The sequence below is a fragment of the Leishmania donovani genome, chromosome 12 (assembly GCF_000227135.1).
Source record: "Leishmania donovani BPK282A1 complete genome, chromosome 12".
Lineage (NCBI taxonomy): Eukaryota > Euglenozoa > Kinetoplastea > Trypanosomatida > Trypanosomatidae > Leishmania > Leishmania donovani.
In genome coordinates, this window is record NC_018239.1 from 123728 (window position 1) to 140310 (window position 16583).

The following is a 16583-nucleotide window of genomic DNA, read 5'->3' on the forward strand; positions in this document are numbered from 1 at the left end:
GGCGGCCAGGCCGTGGATGGCGGGGCGGAAGCATGGGTAAAGTGTGAGGCGGAGGGGCCGTGCTCTCAGATGACGGAGTCGGGGCATTGTGCCGTGACACCTGCGCGTCTGCGGCTGCTTCGCACCACGCGGATGGGCTGCCTGTGACACAGGGCCGCGCAGGGGCTGTCGCGTGGCGCATGGCCGCATGCGGTGCGGGGCAGGGCCATGGGCGCGTTCGAAATTCATGAAACGTCTGAGCTGCACTGCACGTTGCACTTTTTTTTCTTGTCTGCTGCTCTCTTCCCCTCGGTGGCGGCGCAGGTGTGCGGTGGTCTGCTGGCGTGTTTGCGTGTCTCTTTGGGTGATTCTAAGCTGCGCGAGCAGACTCGCATCGCTGTTCGGCGGTGCCGGTTGCGGTATGCGCACACGCGTACGCGTATATGCGTTTTCGCTGCGTGTCTTCGGGGACGGAGGGAGTTCAGGCGGGGGTGGTTCAATGGAAGCCCGTCACGGCACACCCCGCTCTCACAGCAACCCGTCGAGCGGCAACGCCGGACAGCGCACAAGAAGGAGCACGGAACAACGGTGCCGTGGGCAGATGCATGCAGCTCGAATCGGATGACCCCTCTTCATCCCCCTCTTCGAGATGCGGACGCTAGTCCAGGTGCGGAACCTAGGATGACGGTGTGTGTGTGCCTGCACGTGCCTCGTGTGTGCAGCCCCAACACGTGAAGCTCGCCTTCGCGGCAACCCCTCCTCCCATGGCTACACGCACGGGCACCTACGCCCATTCTCCACCACCCCCTCTCTTCTCTCTCATTGCCTCATCCTTTGCTCACACTCACGGGCGCACGCAGCAGAGTCCATATTAGCATTCACTGGAGCCCGCATGCATCCACGCGGACGGCATGTGAGGCAGACTTTGACGGCCCCATCCCCACCCGTATCTACACTCAGCGTCCTTAGCTCCGTGAACTCGCGTGGTCATCGTCGCGATACACTTTATTTTTCGTTTGGAGCGGCTGTAGACATCTGTCGCTGCCACTGCTCTTGCGTGTGTCGCTCTTTCTCTCTTTCTCTGCTCCACTCCCTCCTCACCACCTTCTTCACCCTCTCTTGCAAAGACAGACAGTCCAGTTCGGGTGGCGTGGCTTCGCCGTGACTCAGCTTGCTCGCTCCCCCGACGGGTCAGCGTACAGAGACACGCACGGGGCAGCCAGCGCCCGCCTTTGCATCTCCCTTTAGTTTTTTTTTTGTTGCTTGCTCCTGCTTTCCTTTCCCATCGGTGATCGCGATTTTCAAGAGTCGCAAGTGGACTGTGTGTACCCCCTCACCCTCTCTCTCCCATCCGTGTCCGCATCACCACCGGCGTTCCCGTACGGCTACTGCCTGCTTGCGCCAGATCGCTCTGCAGTGGTGCGCGAGTGCGAAATCCGTGGTCCGTGCGCTGTGAGGTGGTGTTGGGAGGCGAGGGTGCGCCTGTCTTCTGCTGCCACTGCTGCGGCGAATGCAGTCCGACCATTTCCGTGCTTGCATTCGTCATTGAAAACGGCACCCGCTCTCCAAGATGCCAACTGTGTCCATTGTAGGCGTCGATGCCGCCTGGGAGCCCTCGTGCTGCCCATCCGTGATCGCCGATGCTGCAGGCGCCGCCACGCGAGACAGCACCGGCCTTCTCGCAGTGCCGGAGGTGGATACGGAAACGGGCATCGTTATCCTAGACCTCGGGCGCCGCAGTGGTGACGCGAACGCATCTCGCGGTCCTCATGTCTATGGCGCCGCTCATAATGCCCCCAACAAGCCGCCGTGTTGGGCTCGAAACGATGGCGTGTGGGCACGGCTGCAGGCCGCCGGGTTCCCATGCCTCGTCGCTGTCCTGGCACAGCCGCTCGTGAGACCCGCCGCTGCACCACCACCACCACCACCACCACTGCCGCCGGCGCAGAGGACAGTGGAAAAAGGAAGCGCCGACAGGGGGTACGCGGACAGCGCTGGCCTCGGTTCAGATGCAGGGGCGGGTCTGGCGACCGCCTCTCTCCTTAGGCCCGCGTCATCCGCGGGTGCATCCAACCAGACGGCGAAGCCGCTGCTCGTGTATTTGCCCACTATCGTGCCCTCTGCCGCCACCCCCAACGACGCCGCTGCATCTGCCGGCTACGGCGATGCGTCAGGCGGGGTCGGTGATACTGACTCGGAAGCACCGTCGGTCGCTGCGTTGCCTTCCTTCTCGCACAGCGTGTCGTCGCGCAGCGTGGTGGGTAAGCTGGGTAAGCTGCCAAGCCCTGACCTATCCCCGGCAACAGCAGCCACGACCACTGCTGCAGATCTGTCCTTTTCCGTTCCGTCTTCTATTCCGCTCTGTCGCTCGTCGCCGCCGCGCGCACTCCTGCCTCTGTGCTTCAGCTCGGCCCCCGTGGCGCCGCTTCGCCACCTCCTTGCCTCAGCTGCCGTGTGCGTAGACGGCCACAGAATACCGTCGGCTTTCTCTGCTGCAGCCGCGCAAGCCGAGGAGGATGCGCAGGCTCCACTCAGAGGCGCTGGCGCTACGTGTGAAGCAGTGAAAAGAGAGCACGCGCGAGAAGTCGATACGTTGCAGCAGCCGCCACCTCCCTCGTCGAGCGCCTACACAGATGCGAGCACCGGTGCGGTTGGTGTTGCTCGAGTCGTCTGTCGAGCAGTCTGGCCAATCCCTCCGTGGTCGGCGAATCCACTGCCGTTGTTCGCTCCGGAGGCGGTCCCGTTGCTATCCTACTCGATGAGCACTGATGGCAGTCATCGCGGAGTTTCGGTAGACAAATCCGCAACGCCTCGAGTGGCGGGAACAGCAGCAGCGGATGACGACAATGTGGAAGCGGCTGTGTCTGACCTGCTGGAGCACCTCGGTGAGTGGAACAGCTCCCTCGTGGCCGGCATGTTCTTGAGTGCGAAGGTGCTGGCGGCAAGCACGCCCACGACGCAATCAGCTACACCGTCCTTGTCGCAGCAACAACCGGAAACGACAGCGACGAGGACGAGAGATGGCGAGGCGGAGGCTGAAGCGGCGGCTCTGGAGAAAGAAGGTGGCAGTGTCACAGTGGCCTCGGCATGCCCTACCTCAATGCAAGAGCTGCTAGCGCTTCTCTTTCAGTACTGGCATCAGCGGTTGGCGGACCCGCCGGCGTGCACGTGTGCAGTAGGGCCTCCCGGAAGGCATCAGCAGCACCACGAGGTATCTGCGTCTCTGAAAGCCGTTGCGGGCACCACCGCTACCACGTTTGCCGCCCAGGAGAGCGTTGGGGTGGTGCCGCAGTCCCCATCACCTCCGACGCAGACGCCGACACTCATCAGCCGCGCCTTTTTTCAGGATCCTCAAGGCCGCGAGCACGCGGCAGAAGCACCCTGGCACAAGTCCATCAAGCAGACGCCGGCGCAGGCAACGCCGCTGTCCTCGCCCTCTCCGCTGCCCCCTGCCGCCCCGCACCACTACACGTCCGCGTTCCTTGTGGAGCAGCTGCTGATGTCGATCGAGTTTTCCATCGCGTACTTGGTGAGCCGCAAGCGGGACGCGGCGGCGGTGTCTGGCAGTCAGGCAGATACAGATGCTCTCCGTGACGCATTCAATGAGGACGATGCTCGAGCGCCGCCCTTGACACCGTTGCGGGTTCAGCAGCGGCTCCGGTGCTACCGACTCCCGCCGGTCTCCTCGCACACACCATTTGAGGTGGTGTGGGGGCTGTACCTCGCGCAGCGGATGCGCATGTTCAGCGGCTCCGAGACCTTAGCATCCGCAGCCAAGGTCCGCGCTGGCGCAAAAGCGCCGGCTGCTGCGCGCTTACGGTTGTCGGCGCCCTCGAAACCGTCGCTGGAGCACGCCGAGGCAGCGCTTGCCGATGGAGAGGAAGAGGAGCAGCGGCACGACGCATGTGGCCTGAGCTGCACAGCGATGGACGTGTGGACACTGTGGCAGCGGGCAGCAGGAATGACGTGGAAACGGTCACCAGCAGCACCAACAGCGTTGGCGCCCATAGTCAAGGAAGCGGCGGTGGATGCCACACCCCTATCGCCACCGCTACAGCTTACTGCGCCACTGCAGTCCGCGAATGCACTGATGGAAGTAAGCAACCCTACAGCATCGCCGCCGTCACTCGCCTCACCGTGTCGCACGCGTATCTTCTCCGCAAGCAGCATGGAGCGGCGGCGTCCGTCATCAGACCGCCAGCTCGTTCTGCCGCCTGTTCGCTCCTCAGCACCACAGCCTCTACCCAGTCGCTTGCCCACCCACATCAACTTCACGGTGCAGACAGTCTCGAAGCCGTGCAAGAGCTCTCACAGTGCCCCTGACGTGGCCGCCGTAGCAGCCGCAGCAATCCATGACAGGTCACTGCCGTCCCCACACGCAGTGTTAGCTGCACAAGCGGTTCAACTACAGCAAGGACGTGAGCCGGTGCAGATGTCCTCGGCAACGTCGGTGGCGGCAGCGACCGCAGGACTTCTTCAGGTACTTCCGAGCTTCCTCTCCTCTCGCGGCCCAGTGCCGGATGCGCCTTCTCCACCGTCGCTGCAGCCCTCGACTTCGGTACGCAATTCGCCCTCCCCACAATGGCTGCACAAGCGGGCCAGAGCGTCCACAGCAGTGACTGCCGACGTGCGTGCCGCAACGCAGCCTGCGCAGAGAAGTGGCAAACCCGACGCTTGGCTGCAAGAGCGGCGCGAGACGCATGGCGTCAGCGAGGCGAACGCAGCCGTGAGACACGTACCAGCCTCTCAGCAGCCCGCAACAGGCACGATGCAAGGAGGCCGCATCGATTCATGGGAGAGCATTGGCGATAGCAGCCTCGACAGCGCGGACGGGATGAGAGACAAGAGGAACGACGGCGTGGCGCGTGTCGCAGGGCAGTTGACCGCCAGCACCACTGTGAGCCGCAGTATACATGACGCCTCCACTTCTTTGGTCGCCGCTGGATCGCAGGCGCACGTGCAGCAGCGACGCTCTACCCTGCCAGCCACCTGCACCGTCGAGCCACCCAAAAGCGTTCTTCCCGCTGCACCGGCTGCGGAGAGCGGCAGGCGAAAAACGCATCGTACCGGTGAGGTCGGTGGCGACAGCGACGATGGCGGCAGGCACACCGCACGCGCCACTGCGGCAACGCCGTTGGAGGGATGGAAGGAGACGCTACCGCCCGACGAGGCACACTGGATGGAAAACCGCGGTGGTCTCGATGCAGCAACGACGGTGCCGCAGACGTCTCGCTGCCGGCGGCCGCGCGGAGGGCTGTACTCTGCCGCCTCTTTCGTAGCAGTCCTCTCCGCGGCGGTGTCGCAGGTGCTGTCCGAGCAGCAGGATCCATCGCAGCAACATCAGCAGCAGCAGTTCCACGGCTTCCCCGCAGCGCCTCCCTCCTTCGCGCCCTCGGGCTCCGTATCTTTCTCCTCCACGGCAGCGGCGGTGGCGGCACAGCGGCTGGAGCAGATCCGCCGTGGCCGGCTTTTGCCCTCCCTCGCTACGCTCGACAGTCTCAACTTGCTACCGCAGTACGTGCCTGTCTGGTGCTACACGTACGACCCCATCACCGGCCAGCGGGCAACGAGGCGGCGCGGCGACGATGGTGGTGGCAGTAGCGGTCATGTGCACAATCGCAGCTACCTACAGCGCTACACCCCATCTTCCAGCGGGGCGGTGACCCGTTCGCGTGGCGGCGGCGGCGGCGGCGCAGGCGGTGGCATCCACGAGCTGGGTCGCGCTGGCAAGGCGGGCTTGACCGCCACCTACAGATATGTTTCTGAGACGGCGCGAACAGTGCTCGATGCGGTTAAGTCGTCTGTACCGAACAAGGTGCAAGGCGCGAGGGGCATCAATGGCAATAGCACCCAACCTGTGAGCAGCGGCACCGGCGACGGAGGGAGAGCTGGTTTTCCCGCCACACCGGCGACAGCGGGTGCACCGATGGAGAGCCCCGTCATGTCTCCCGTTGCCGTCTCCGCGCCACGCACGTCCTTGGATGCGCCTCTGCCTGTGATGGCTAGCGTTCATGCTCCCGCGCACGGCAGCGGCAACGCAACTCGTGATGCGACGAAGGATCCAAGTCTGTACTACGCCATGTGCGGGCTGTACATCACGGAGCAGGACATTATCATACGCGCCATTCCGACGGTCGAGGTCGAGCGCCAGCGTGAGAAGGCGAGGCAGAAGTGGCGGCAACAGAAAGGCGTGCCCTCAGCGCCGACACGAGGATTCGGCTGGGCAAAAGCCAGCGGCGGAGGTAGAGGCTGCCTCGGCCGCGGCGGCGCACCTTCAGTTGGCAGCGAAGCCGAGCGCTCGAAGTGCGCTGACGGGAACAACAGCAGCGACGAGGGCAACAACGTCGACGACAGCGACGAGGAGGAAGTGGTGGAGCTGCTGATTTTGCCACGCGTCAGCCTTGTGTCTGTCACGCCGTGTGCGGTGGATCGCAGCGCCGGCGGCGTCTTCGCCGTCAAGCACGCTCGCAAGCTGTACGACCATCTGGAGCGAGACCGCAACTTCGCTCCTTCGTCCTCAGCGGCCACCACCTCAGATTCGACCTTGACCGTGCCCGCCTCTGGCGGCAGTGGTAGCGGCGGCGGTGGCGAAGGTGGCAGGGATGCAGCGGAAAGCAGCGTACCGTCCGCCTCAGCGGGGTGTCGATTGTCGGTGACCGGCACAGCGACCTCAAGCACGGGCACCAATGCGCGACACCACCTCCCGCGCACATCAGCGCACTCAGGCCAGCCAGGGCAGACATCCTTCATGACGTCGTCGACCGTGGTGGTGCTAAAGCTGCAATCTGGGCAGATGCAGACGGTATGGCTGGAGTTTGCAGACGAGACGGCGTTGAATGAGGTCCATCAGCTGCTGTGCGCTCCACTGCGACCTTCGACTCGGCCACGTGGGATGGCAGCCTGTCAAGCAGGGCCGTGCTATGGCAACCGATTTTTGTCCAGCGCCCGCCGCCTGTGGTGCATGGTGCCTCTGGTCCTGCTTGCCACGAACGTGCTGCCGCAGGGAGCCGCCACCTCGCCGTTCATGCAGGCACTCTTGAAGAACGTCACCGTGGCGGCGGTGATGCTGAACGCGCAGGCAACGGCGCCGTGCATGGCAGCGGCAACAACCAGGTCGCCATCACTTCTGTCGATGGAGGCCTCCACGCTCTCTCTGCCCTCGCCCCTGCCCCCGCGCGGGCCCCCCATAATGCTGGCAGACACGTGGTGGCTCTACGACCCCGCTCGAGAATTCGTGCGCCAAGGCCTGTCAGAGGAACACTGGTCCATGACGTCGGCGAACGCGGAGTACGCCTTCTGCCCGACCTACCCATCCACCTTCGTCGTCCCCGCCGCCGTCGCACGCGCGATGGAAAATGACGAGGTGGACGGACGACACCGCATGTCGCGCCGCGTCGAAGCTGTCGCCTTCTACTACGCGCCAACCGGTGGCGTGCTCGTCCGCAGTGCACAACCGACGCTGGCGACGCTGGTGGCCGATGTGCCGACCGGGCAGGCGTTGGAGTGGACATCGCGCATGACGGGTGGCCGGCTTGGTAGAGCAGCGCCGGCCGCGTCGTCGTCGCAGACACAGACGTCGCCGTTGGTGGTGCCGCTGCGGGACGCCCTTCGCCTTACACTGAATGCCTTCGCCGCGGCGGCTGGAGTGACGGCTCAGCAAATCTTCGTAATGGACCTCCGCTCTGCCAGGGCGGCGTTCGCGAATGTGGGCAAGGGAGGCGGCACCATGGAGCTTCTCCTGTACCCCTTCTGCGGTGTGGAGTACGCTGGACTGCCAAACATTCACAGTGTGCAGAAGGCGTGGCGTAAGCTAAGAGCGTCCCTGACACACGACGCGCCGTACCAGCTCCGGGGAGATGAGAGCGGCTGCCTCGAGACGCAGTACGTGCAGCACGCAGGAGAGCCGCCGTACGCGGCGGTGGTTGCCGCTGCTGAGCTGTCTGCGACGGCGAAGCGGCCCGCGTCAGGGCTCAGCGTGGCGTCGCCACTGTTGGCGTCGCTGCTGCCGCGCCTGCAAGGGTGCAGTCCGAGTGCTCCGCAGTCAGCGAGGGACTTTAGTAGTGGCGCAGACGCAGAAGCGGTTATCAAGCTCAGTGCTGGTGAGTCCGGCGACAGCGATGGTAACGGCGAGAGTGGCGGGCCAAGAGACGGTGCGGCAGCGGAAGACTATGCTGCGAACACAACGGCCATGACATCGGCGCCGTCTCGGCCTCCGTTCTCGCTCGGGGGTGTGCGATGGAGTGCCATCTTCTCCGCCATGGCCCCCGTCGGCGGCGCGTCCGTCACTGCCATGATGCCGGCAGCACAGCACGAGTGGCTCGCCTACATTGCCATGCTGCTCAACACCGCCGTCGTTGTAGCGCGGCGTGTATGCGGCGTGCCGACGGACCCGCTGTACGTGCCTGCCCTGCAGCACAACGGTCCTTTGGCAAACTGCTTCTCGTACATTGTAGGCCACGCCTTCACACAATTTCGGCTACCAAAGGCGACGACGTCGGCGTCTGCGGCGCCACGCTCGGGATCGAGGCGCAGCTTGTGGACGTCAGCCGCAGCCACAGCGTCGGCTGCTCGCAGCTTCAAGGCGCCGCTAGCATCGTACGAGCACAGCGCGCACGCGACACTCGCGCATGTGGTGTTTCTCAACTGCTCCGACGGCTGGGACCGCACCCCGCAGATCAGCATCCTTGCGCAGCTGCTGCTAGACCCTTACTATCGCACAGTGGAAGGTCTCTGCATCTTGCTGGAGCGCGAAGTGCTCTGCTTTGGACATCCGACGCAACTACGCTCAACGGCGGTGCGCGGCAACGTCGACGACTACTGGGACCAACTCCTCCGCGACGACCAAGACGCTGCGGTAGCAGCGAAGAGGATGAGCGCGCAGGTTCCCGCGGCAGCGGCGACGCAAACACACGCGACGTCAGCGACCTCGGAGGGCCAGCGACTCTTCCCGGCGTCGAACACGCGGGCGATAGAGGCGCGTCAGCGCAAAACCGCTCCGGCGGCCTCTCAGTCGCCGACCGTCCTCGCCGCTCACACACTGGCAGCTGGCGAAATGGGGAACGCCGTGGAGAGTGAGCCTAGGAGCGATAGCGAGGGGGGTCGAGCAAGCTGCAACGTCGGGCCGCTGACGGCCGCTGCTGCCACCGCCAGGGATGACGATGATTACGACGACGTTGAAAGTGACGCTACCTCGGCGCTGCTCTTCGATGAGGGGCCCGTGGAAGCGCACGAGGCTGCGGCGGCTGACGGGCTGAGAGAACGGGCCTTGCATCGATGGCTGCAGAAGGCCCGTGCGGCACTGGGCGGCAGTGGTAGCGCAGGCGACGTCGCAGCGACGGAGGGTGCAAGGCAGAGCCGTGGTGCATCTGCAGCGACTGCTGATGCGCAGTCAGTGTGCACGTCGTCGATGTCCTCAAAGCCTCCCAAAGTGCCGCTGTGGTCTAGTAGCGAGGTGGCACCCATTCTTACGCAGCTGCTCGACGCCATACGTCAGCTTGTCGTGCTCTATCCGGCGTGCTTCGAGTACACACCGCAGTTTGTGTGCCTCCTGCTCGATCTCCTCCACAGCGGGCTGATCAGCACCTTCAGTGTGAACTGCGAGCAGCAGGTGGAGGCGCAGCGCGTGGCAGAGGGCACGCTGTCGCTGAGTCAGTGGTGTGCTCTCCTGCTGTCCACGACGACGGCGACGCCATCGGCATTGTGTGCAGCAACGCCTGTCACGGTCCAGCCGTCACCCCTCAGGAACACACTCGACACGCACTCGGATGGTGGCGGCGGCGACGCCAACACTGTGCTCCTGCTGAGCAGCGCGTCGAACCCCCGTGCCCCCGCGACGCCGGACTCGCTGCGCCAGCAGCTCCCGAGGTCGACGGCAGCGGCGCTATCGACGTTCCATGCGGATCCAGCCAGCGAGGCGGGTGGCGCTGAGGCAAGCGTGGGTGCTGCCATCTCGGCCGACGCATCTTTTCATCGCCTGGATTCGGCCTTCCTGATGGGCGACGCAGGTCTGGAGCAGGAGGAGTCAGGGGAGAACGCCGTGGACAGCTGTCGCCGCAGCTGCAGCGACACCTTAGAGAGGAAGGCCTTCGCCGTCCACCCTAGAAGTGGAAGTGGCGAGGGTGCGTCTGGCAGTCTTGCAGCCGGTAAGCAGCCGCGGCAGAGAGCTGCCGCGGCACGGTCCTTGCCCAGTACCCGCACTCCTGCCTTGCCGCCGCTCGCCCAAGAGGGAAAGGCGGTGGAGGAGGAGACGGCGACGACAGGGGGTCGCTCGTATACACCGCAACTGCAGGCGCCGCCACTGGCGCGTCCTGATGCGTCTCTCCACCTCTACGACTTCGACTGCACCACACAATGGGGTGTCCCCGTCGCATCTGCGGCGCCACCGCTGCCGCGCTCGGGGCACGCCCTTCCCTCGCCCTTCTCAATATCCTCCTCCGTCACCTCACCGCGGGCGTACTCCGCACGCCCCCGGGACGAGGCCTCGCTCGCAGGGAGTGGGCGGCAGACACAGCACCCACACCAGCAAGCAGGCTGTAATGCGAGTGGCGCCACGGCGGCGGATGAGTTCTCTCGCCGTCTGCTGCCCATCTCGTACGAGGCTCTCTACACCTCTGGTTACCTCAACCCGAACTTTTCCCTGCGCCACAACAGGGTCAATGTCGGCCCACTCGTGGACTTCATCCTTCCATCCCAGCTTACCCTGTGGCGAGCCGCGTATACACGTCACTCGTTTTGGGGCGTGCGGCAAGCGCAGCTGCAACACGCCACCGGACAGCATCAGCAGGAGCAGCACCGGCTGCGTGGGGCGGGCGGTGGCATCGGACAAGGCGCTTCAAACGCAACAGGCGAGGCGAGAAGTTCCTTCGGCCGACACGGCGGCAGCGGCAGCGCTGTGGGCGTGGGTGGTGCTCACGTCGGGGCAGAGGCACATGGAAGTGGGCTGTGGAGCGCCGGTGCTTCCTCTACGGGGGCAGCGGCGTCGTCGGGCCCCATCGCTAGCGCCGTACCGGAAGACGCGCGTTGGCAGCCTCGCAACAGCACCCCGCACGTCCCCTCCTTCGCCAGCGCCTCCGTCACGTCACGCACTGGCGGCGGCAGCAGTGCGGCCTTCTTCATGGGCGAAGAGGACAGCGAGAGTCGCTCGCAAGGTCGACCGGCGCACTTCACGGACGTGGCCGCCGCCTGCACTGCGACCTCCTCGACACCCGGCATCTACCAGTTCCATATCGGCTCCGACAGCGAAGACGAGGAGACGGACGACTGCCACTAGCGCCGGCGACAACGAGCTGGAATATGAAGGACAGTGAGGCGAGGCTCGCGGGCCTGCGCGCGCGGGGGTGCGTGCGTGCCTCCTGTCTGTGCTCTTAAATGCTTTCACGTCTGTTCTTTGTACTTGCTGACCTCCGGTGGTTCAGGAGGCGGTGGCGGAGGGCTGCGCGTGGGCCGCTTCTTCTCCCTTCACGCACCCGCCTGTCGATGCGGATCACAGATGCGCTTAGACAGAGGTAAGAGAACGAGGGGGTAGAGTGCGTTCGGTGACGACAGGCACCTCTGATGCGCTTGAATATGTGGCATGCATCGACGGCACCCCTTCGCCGCGACCTCGCCCATGTCTCATTCCCGCTCTCTCTAGCCCTCTGCCAGGCTGACAGCTTCCGGTGCAGCGCTCGCACAGCACGCGCCATAAAGAAGGCACAGAGAGCAGCATCGGCGGAAGCGATAACGTGACGCATCGCCCGCCCATCCCTCTTCCCGCTCCGCTCTGTGCAGCCATATATACATGCATATGTACATGCTTTTGCGTGTCGACTTCACTGTCCCTCATCAGGGGGGAGGAGGGGGTGGCGCACCCCAGTGCGTGGCATCCAGCGCACACACACATACACACACACATACACACAAACTCTGTGCGTGGGAAAGCCAAGCGGTCTCTCCCCTCCCCTCTTCACCCCCCCATCCCTGCCAATGCAGAGCCACTTCCGGTGGTGACAGGGCTAGGCCCCCTACGGCGTAGGAGGAGGGGGGGAAGGGCAGCGCGATGTATCGCCACTGGTCTCGGCGGCCAGGCCGTGGATGGCGGGGCGCCGGAGCGGCCTGTGACCGTGCACACGCTTGTGCCGCCCCATGTGATGGGCGAAGCGTAAACGCGACTCAAGCGTGTGCCCCACCCCCGGCCCTCACGCATCGCCTGCTGGTTGTGGGTAGAGTGTGAGGCGGAGGGGCCGTGCTCTCAGATGACGGAGTCGGGGCATTGTGCCGTGACACCTGCGCGTCTGCGGCTGCTTCGCACCACGCGGATGGGCTGCCTGTGACACAGGGCCGCGCAGGGGCTGTCGCGTGGCGCATGGCCGCATGCGGTGCGGGGCAGGGCCATGGGGCTCACGCTGCGAAGCAAATGTCCGTGTTGACCGTCTCTCATCTCTCGCTCCTCCATCGCCTCCCTCTCGCCTATTTCCTCTCACTCCTCACACTCAGTCACTCTTGTCTGTGTGCGTGTGTGCAAGCAGAGTCTTCAAAACGGACGTCCGTCGTCTTTTCTCTTGTCTGCGTGGGAAGCGGGTGGCGGCGGCGAGGGGGTCTCCAGTGCCCGCTGGGTCATGCAAGATGTATCGGCGTCCACGCCGTCTGCATCGTCTGCGGTGCTCGTCACCTACGCAGCATGGCGCACCGAGTTGGAGCGCATCGTCCGACTTGCTCGCAGTATCGCGCACGACGAGCGAATGAGCACGGCGGTGGCTGCTGTCACGGGCGAGCCACCCGTCGCAGGCGGCATCGGCGCCGACGGCCGATGCTCGAGGCCGTCTACGTTCTCTGCGCCACTCGCGCAAACCGCCGTGACGGCGACGGCACCGTCCTTTCTTCAGCGGATACTGTACAGCACCCCCACGAGCGGCTCCGAATCTCCTGCGGCCTCTCCTGTGGCGCCGTTACCGCGAACCCATGGGGCGCGTATGGGAAGAGACGTCGAGGTAGTTTCGCTCCTGCAGCTGCTGGCATTGGCGGAGATGCCATCTAGCTCAGATGCCGTGGCCTTTCCATCGCTCTCCTCCTCCAGAGCCAAGCAGCGTTTGTTTGCCGAGGCGCTGGAGGCCGTGTCCATCAGCATCGCGAGCAGCAGCCGCAGCGGAGGTCCTGACGGCAGCCCTAGTGGCAACGCGGCAGCACGGCCGCCTTCCTTGATATCCTACTCGCACGCCATACTGCCGATGCGCGAGACAGCCTCGGCTTCCCTCTCGGCAGCAGCAGCGCCTCATACGCCCTCCCCCGCTTCTGCCGGCACGTGGCGGAGTAGTGGAGGTGGTGGAGACCGCGAGGGCGACTTCGGCCTGCTCTTTGGGCGGCTCAAGCACCAGGCGGTGGAGCGCAGTCGCACCGTGTATACGGCCACCTCATCCTCGGGTTCGGCATCATCGCCAACCACAGTGCTCTCGCCGTCTGCCCCCGTGGTCAACGCTGGTCTGGACGCCGCACGTGAGGCGCTGGATGCGGCTGATGCGCTGCGGCTGCGGCTGCGTCGCCAGTATCGTCTCAGCACTGCGCCGAACGGGCGACTAGCAGAGGCGCAGACGCTTCTTGTGCGGGCCACGGTATGTCGCGAGGCGCAGCTGTACACGGGCACGATTTTGCATGCCGTGAACCGATGCTGCAACTCTGGCAAAGAGGTGCAGGGTGGACCGCGACACGTACCGGGCCCACATCGCCATCGCTCCTCCGCCGCTTCTTCCGCGCCCTTAGGAGCGGCGCCGCAGGGCTGGGCAGCGCTCACCGCTGCGGAGTCCAGGGAGCCTCTAATGAGCGCCATTCGAAGGGAACTTGCCCACGTTACTCAGCCGCGGCAGCAAGGCCGATGTGCGGCCTCCGTCGCGCACGACAAGGGAGGTGGTGACGGCGGCGCACGCGGCGCCACGGAGCCACGGGTCTCTTCCTCGTCCTCAGTGCCGTCGTCAGCGCCCGGCGCCACTGCAGAGACGACGCTTTCCTCCATCTCAGCCTCGCCGCAGTTCATGGAGGCACTCGCGCGATGGCGACAGGTGGTCGAGGCGCAGCAGCGCTCTTTGCGCATGGAAGAGGTGCACGACTACCTAGCGGCGTCACAGCTATTCCTCGCAGCCGCTGTGGAGGAGCAGCAGCTCGGCGGCGGCGGAGGCGGCGGTGGCACACGAGAGCCAGATGCGCCGTGCTGTGAGTCGCCTCTGATGCTCGCCACTCACGGCGTGACGCACGTGCTGCGTGCTTGTGGCCTTCTTCTCTCCGACACTCTGCTGGAGAAGGAAGTGCCGTACCCTGTCAGTGTTGTGAAGGAGATGGCGACGGCAGTGGTGTCGGTGGTCACGACTGACGCCACCGCTGACGAACTCGGTGACACTCGCAGGGGTGACAGGGCCGTTTATTGTCCGCTGCCGAATCAGTTGGCGCTGCCGCCGCTGCTCGCGCGAGCCGGCCCGCATGCCACCCGAGTGTGGATGCTGCTTGTGCAGCTGGCATCCTTCCTGGAGCGAAACGCTGTAAAGCTTCCTTGGGATACGAAGGACGTGTCAACTGGCGCCGCCGCTTCGACTTTGCTGGCAGACGACAGCGTGCGCAGCAGAACCAGCAGCACAACGCAGCTTCTCTGGGAGCTTTCTGCTGCGGTGTTGCTGCACCGGCCATTCGATGCGCTGCAGGCGCTACAAGACGTTCTTGAGCACGCCTCTTCGTCCACCACAGCGGCTGCGAAGGTGTCGTCGCTGCGAGACCTCTTCAGCGACTACATGTCGCCGCGGCGTGCACGCCCGTCATCGCCGCTCACCTCGGCTGTACACGCGTCTCCGTCTTCGTCGGCGTGCTCCGCATCTCGTGCAGCAGTGGCAGCGGCAGCAACATCAGCGCCAAACACCTGGATAACGCAGGTGCAGGCGCAACCAGGCACACTGCCGCTGTGCCTGCTTTCCTTGCGCCGTGCCATCGCGGCCGCAGTGCGTGCACGCCACTACGCCGAGGCGCTGCTGGATGTCGAGGTGGGTCTGCACCTCCTGCGGGAGCAGGCGGAGAGGCTGGACCCGGTTCGCAGCGATGGGCACAAGGCGGAGCCAGCGGAGGAAGTCAGCGAACCGATCCGCGCCGCGGATGTGGCCGTCGCCACCGCGGGTGGGACCGACTACCGGCAGCTTGTGTACTGGCCCAAAGCCGCAGCGACAGCACAAACCCAGCGATTGGGCTCGACAAGCGTGCCTACCACGAAGACGGTGGCCTCCGCTGTCACGTACCTCTCCGATGGCGTTGTGCTGACCATGCTGCGCGTGCTGCTGATCTTTATCACGTCCCCAATGGCATCTGGGGAAGCGGTGGCACGGCTGCAGCAACGCCAGCGCGGCAAGGGCTCGTGGTGGAGACGAGACTCAAAGAGGAGGCACGCGAGCCTATCGTCTTCCGGCACCAGCAGTCCGTCGGCCCAGCCGGAGCGCAGCAACGACGATCCGCTGGACTGCGCTGGCGACGTTGTCCACTGCGTAGCCATCTCCCTCATCTCTGCGCTGGACACACTGGACACCCTGACGGCGCAGCTGCAGCTACTAGAGCGTTATGTCATGGTGCCGCAAGGCTCCGCAGCACAGTCACGTGCTGCATCTTCCAAGACCAGCAACGTGAGCTGCAGAGTCGCATCAACGACGCCGGCCCGACAGCCCCACGCGGAGGCGCACGACCGCTTCGGCCCGTCCGCAGGTGAGGAGGTGTACCTTCTTCCCTCGTTTCCAAGCCCAGAGCACCGGCTAGAGCACATTGCCGCGACTGCATTGAAAGCGGCGAAGACGAGCGTGACTCTGTGTGACGCGCACACGCCAGCAACGAATGGCGTCGAGAGAGGTGCGCCGAAGGAGAGAACACCTACTACAGCACTTGGCGAGGGGGCGCTCGCGGAGCGCCTCTCCTCTTACGCCGCCGAGGCCGGCACGTCGCTTCGGCGCTCCTCGCGCACTGTCTGCACGCTGACATCGTCGGCGCGGTATCAGCAACTCAAGCATGCGTACCGTTCGCGGTTGCCTTTCCACGTCGGGAATACTGAGTGCTCGGCGACGCCTACTGGCCCTGGCGCGGACGCATCCTCCACAGTCGCGCGCGATGCCGACGAGTTGCTCAACGACGCCGCGCATGTAGCAGACGTGCATCCGGAGGTGAAAGCTGAAGAGCACAGCGGCCACAAGGCGGAAGAGGGAAGCCGCTTCAGCACGCAGTCCACTGCTTTGGTGGAGCTGGCGGAAGTCGTGCGCGAGCTGTGGATGATGGTGGGGGCGCTCACGCTTCCGCTTCGTGCGGCATCGACGTGCACAACTCCGCCGACTGCGGCCTCCGTCGCTGCGGCAACAACGCCCCTGGCAGCAGGGGAGTCGTGGTTCGAGGAGAGCACAACGACGGCCACTGCTGCCTGGGCTCCGGTGCGCGAATCGTGGTCGGCGTGCGAGAGCGGCATCAGCTACGGTGAAGCGCGTCTCGCCCTTCCTACAGTGGAACCACGAATGGAGAAGTGTCTGCACGTGCTCGGCGGACGTGACCGGACTGTGCTGGTGCTGCTTCGTCGGCTGCAATCCGAGCTGCTCTTTCCGGCGGTGTGTCGCCCACTTGCTTAG

At 64.9% G+C, this 16583-nt stretch overlaps 2 protein-coding genes across 2 annotated transcripts; both read left to right on the forward strand.

Annotated features, from left to right (window-relative positions):
- Positions 1–1549: 1549 nt before the first annotated feature.
- LDBPK_120275 (uncharacterized protein) lies at positions 1550–11248 on the forward strand (the record flags this gene model as incomplete). The annotated part of the gene is made up of 1 exon (XM_003859096.1): positions 1550–11248. The coding sequence occupies one exon, from the start codon at positions 1550–1552 to the stop codon at positions 11246–11248; it is 9699 nt and encodes a 3232-aa protein (XP_003859144.1).
- A 1450-nt stretch (positions 11249–12698) lies between these two features.
- Positions 12699–16583, forward strand: LDBPK_120280 (hypothetical protein, unknown function; the record flags this gene model as incomplete). The annotated part of the gene is made up of 1 exon (XM_003859097.1): positions 12699–16583. The coding sequence occupies one exon, from the start codon at positions 12699–12701 to the stop codon at positions 16581–16583; it is 3885 nt and encodes a 1294-aa protein (XP_003859145.1).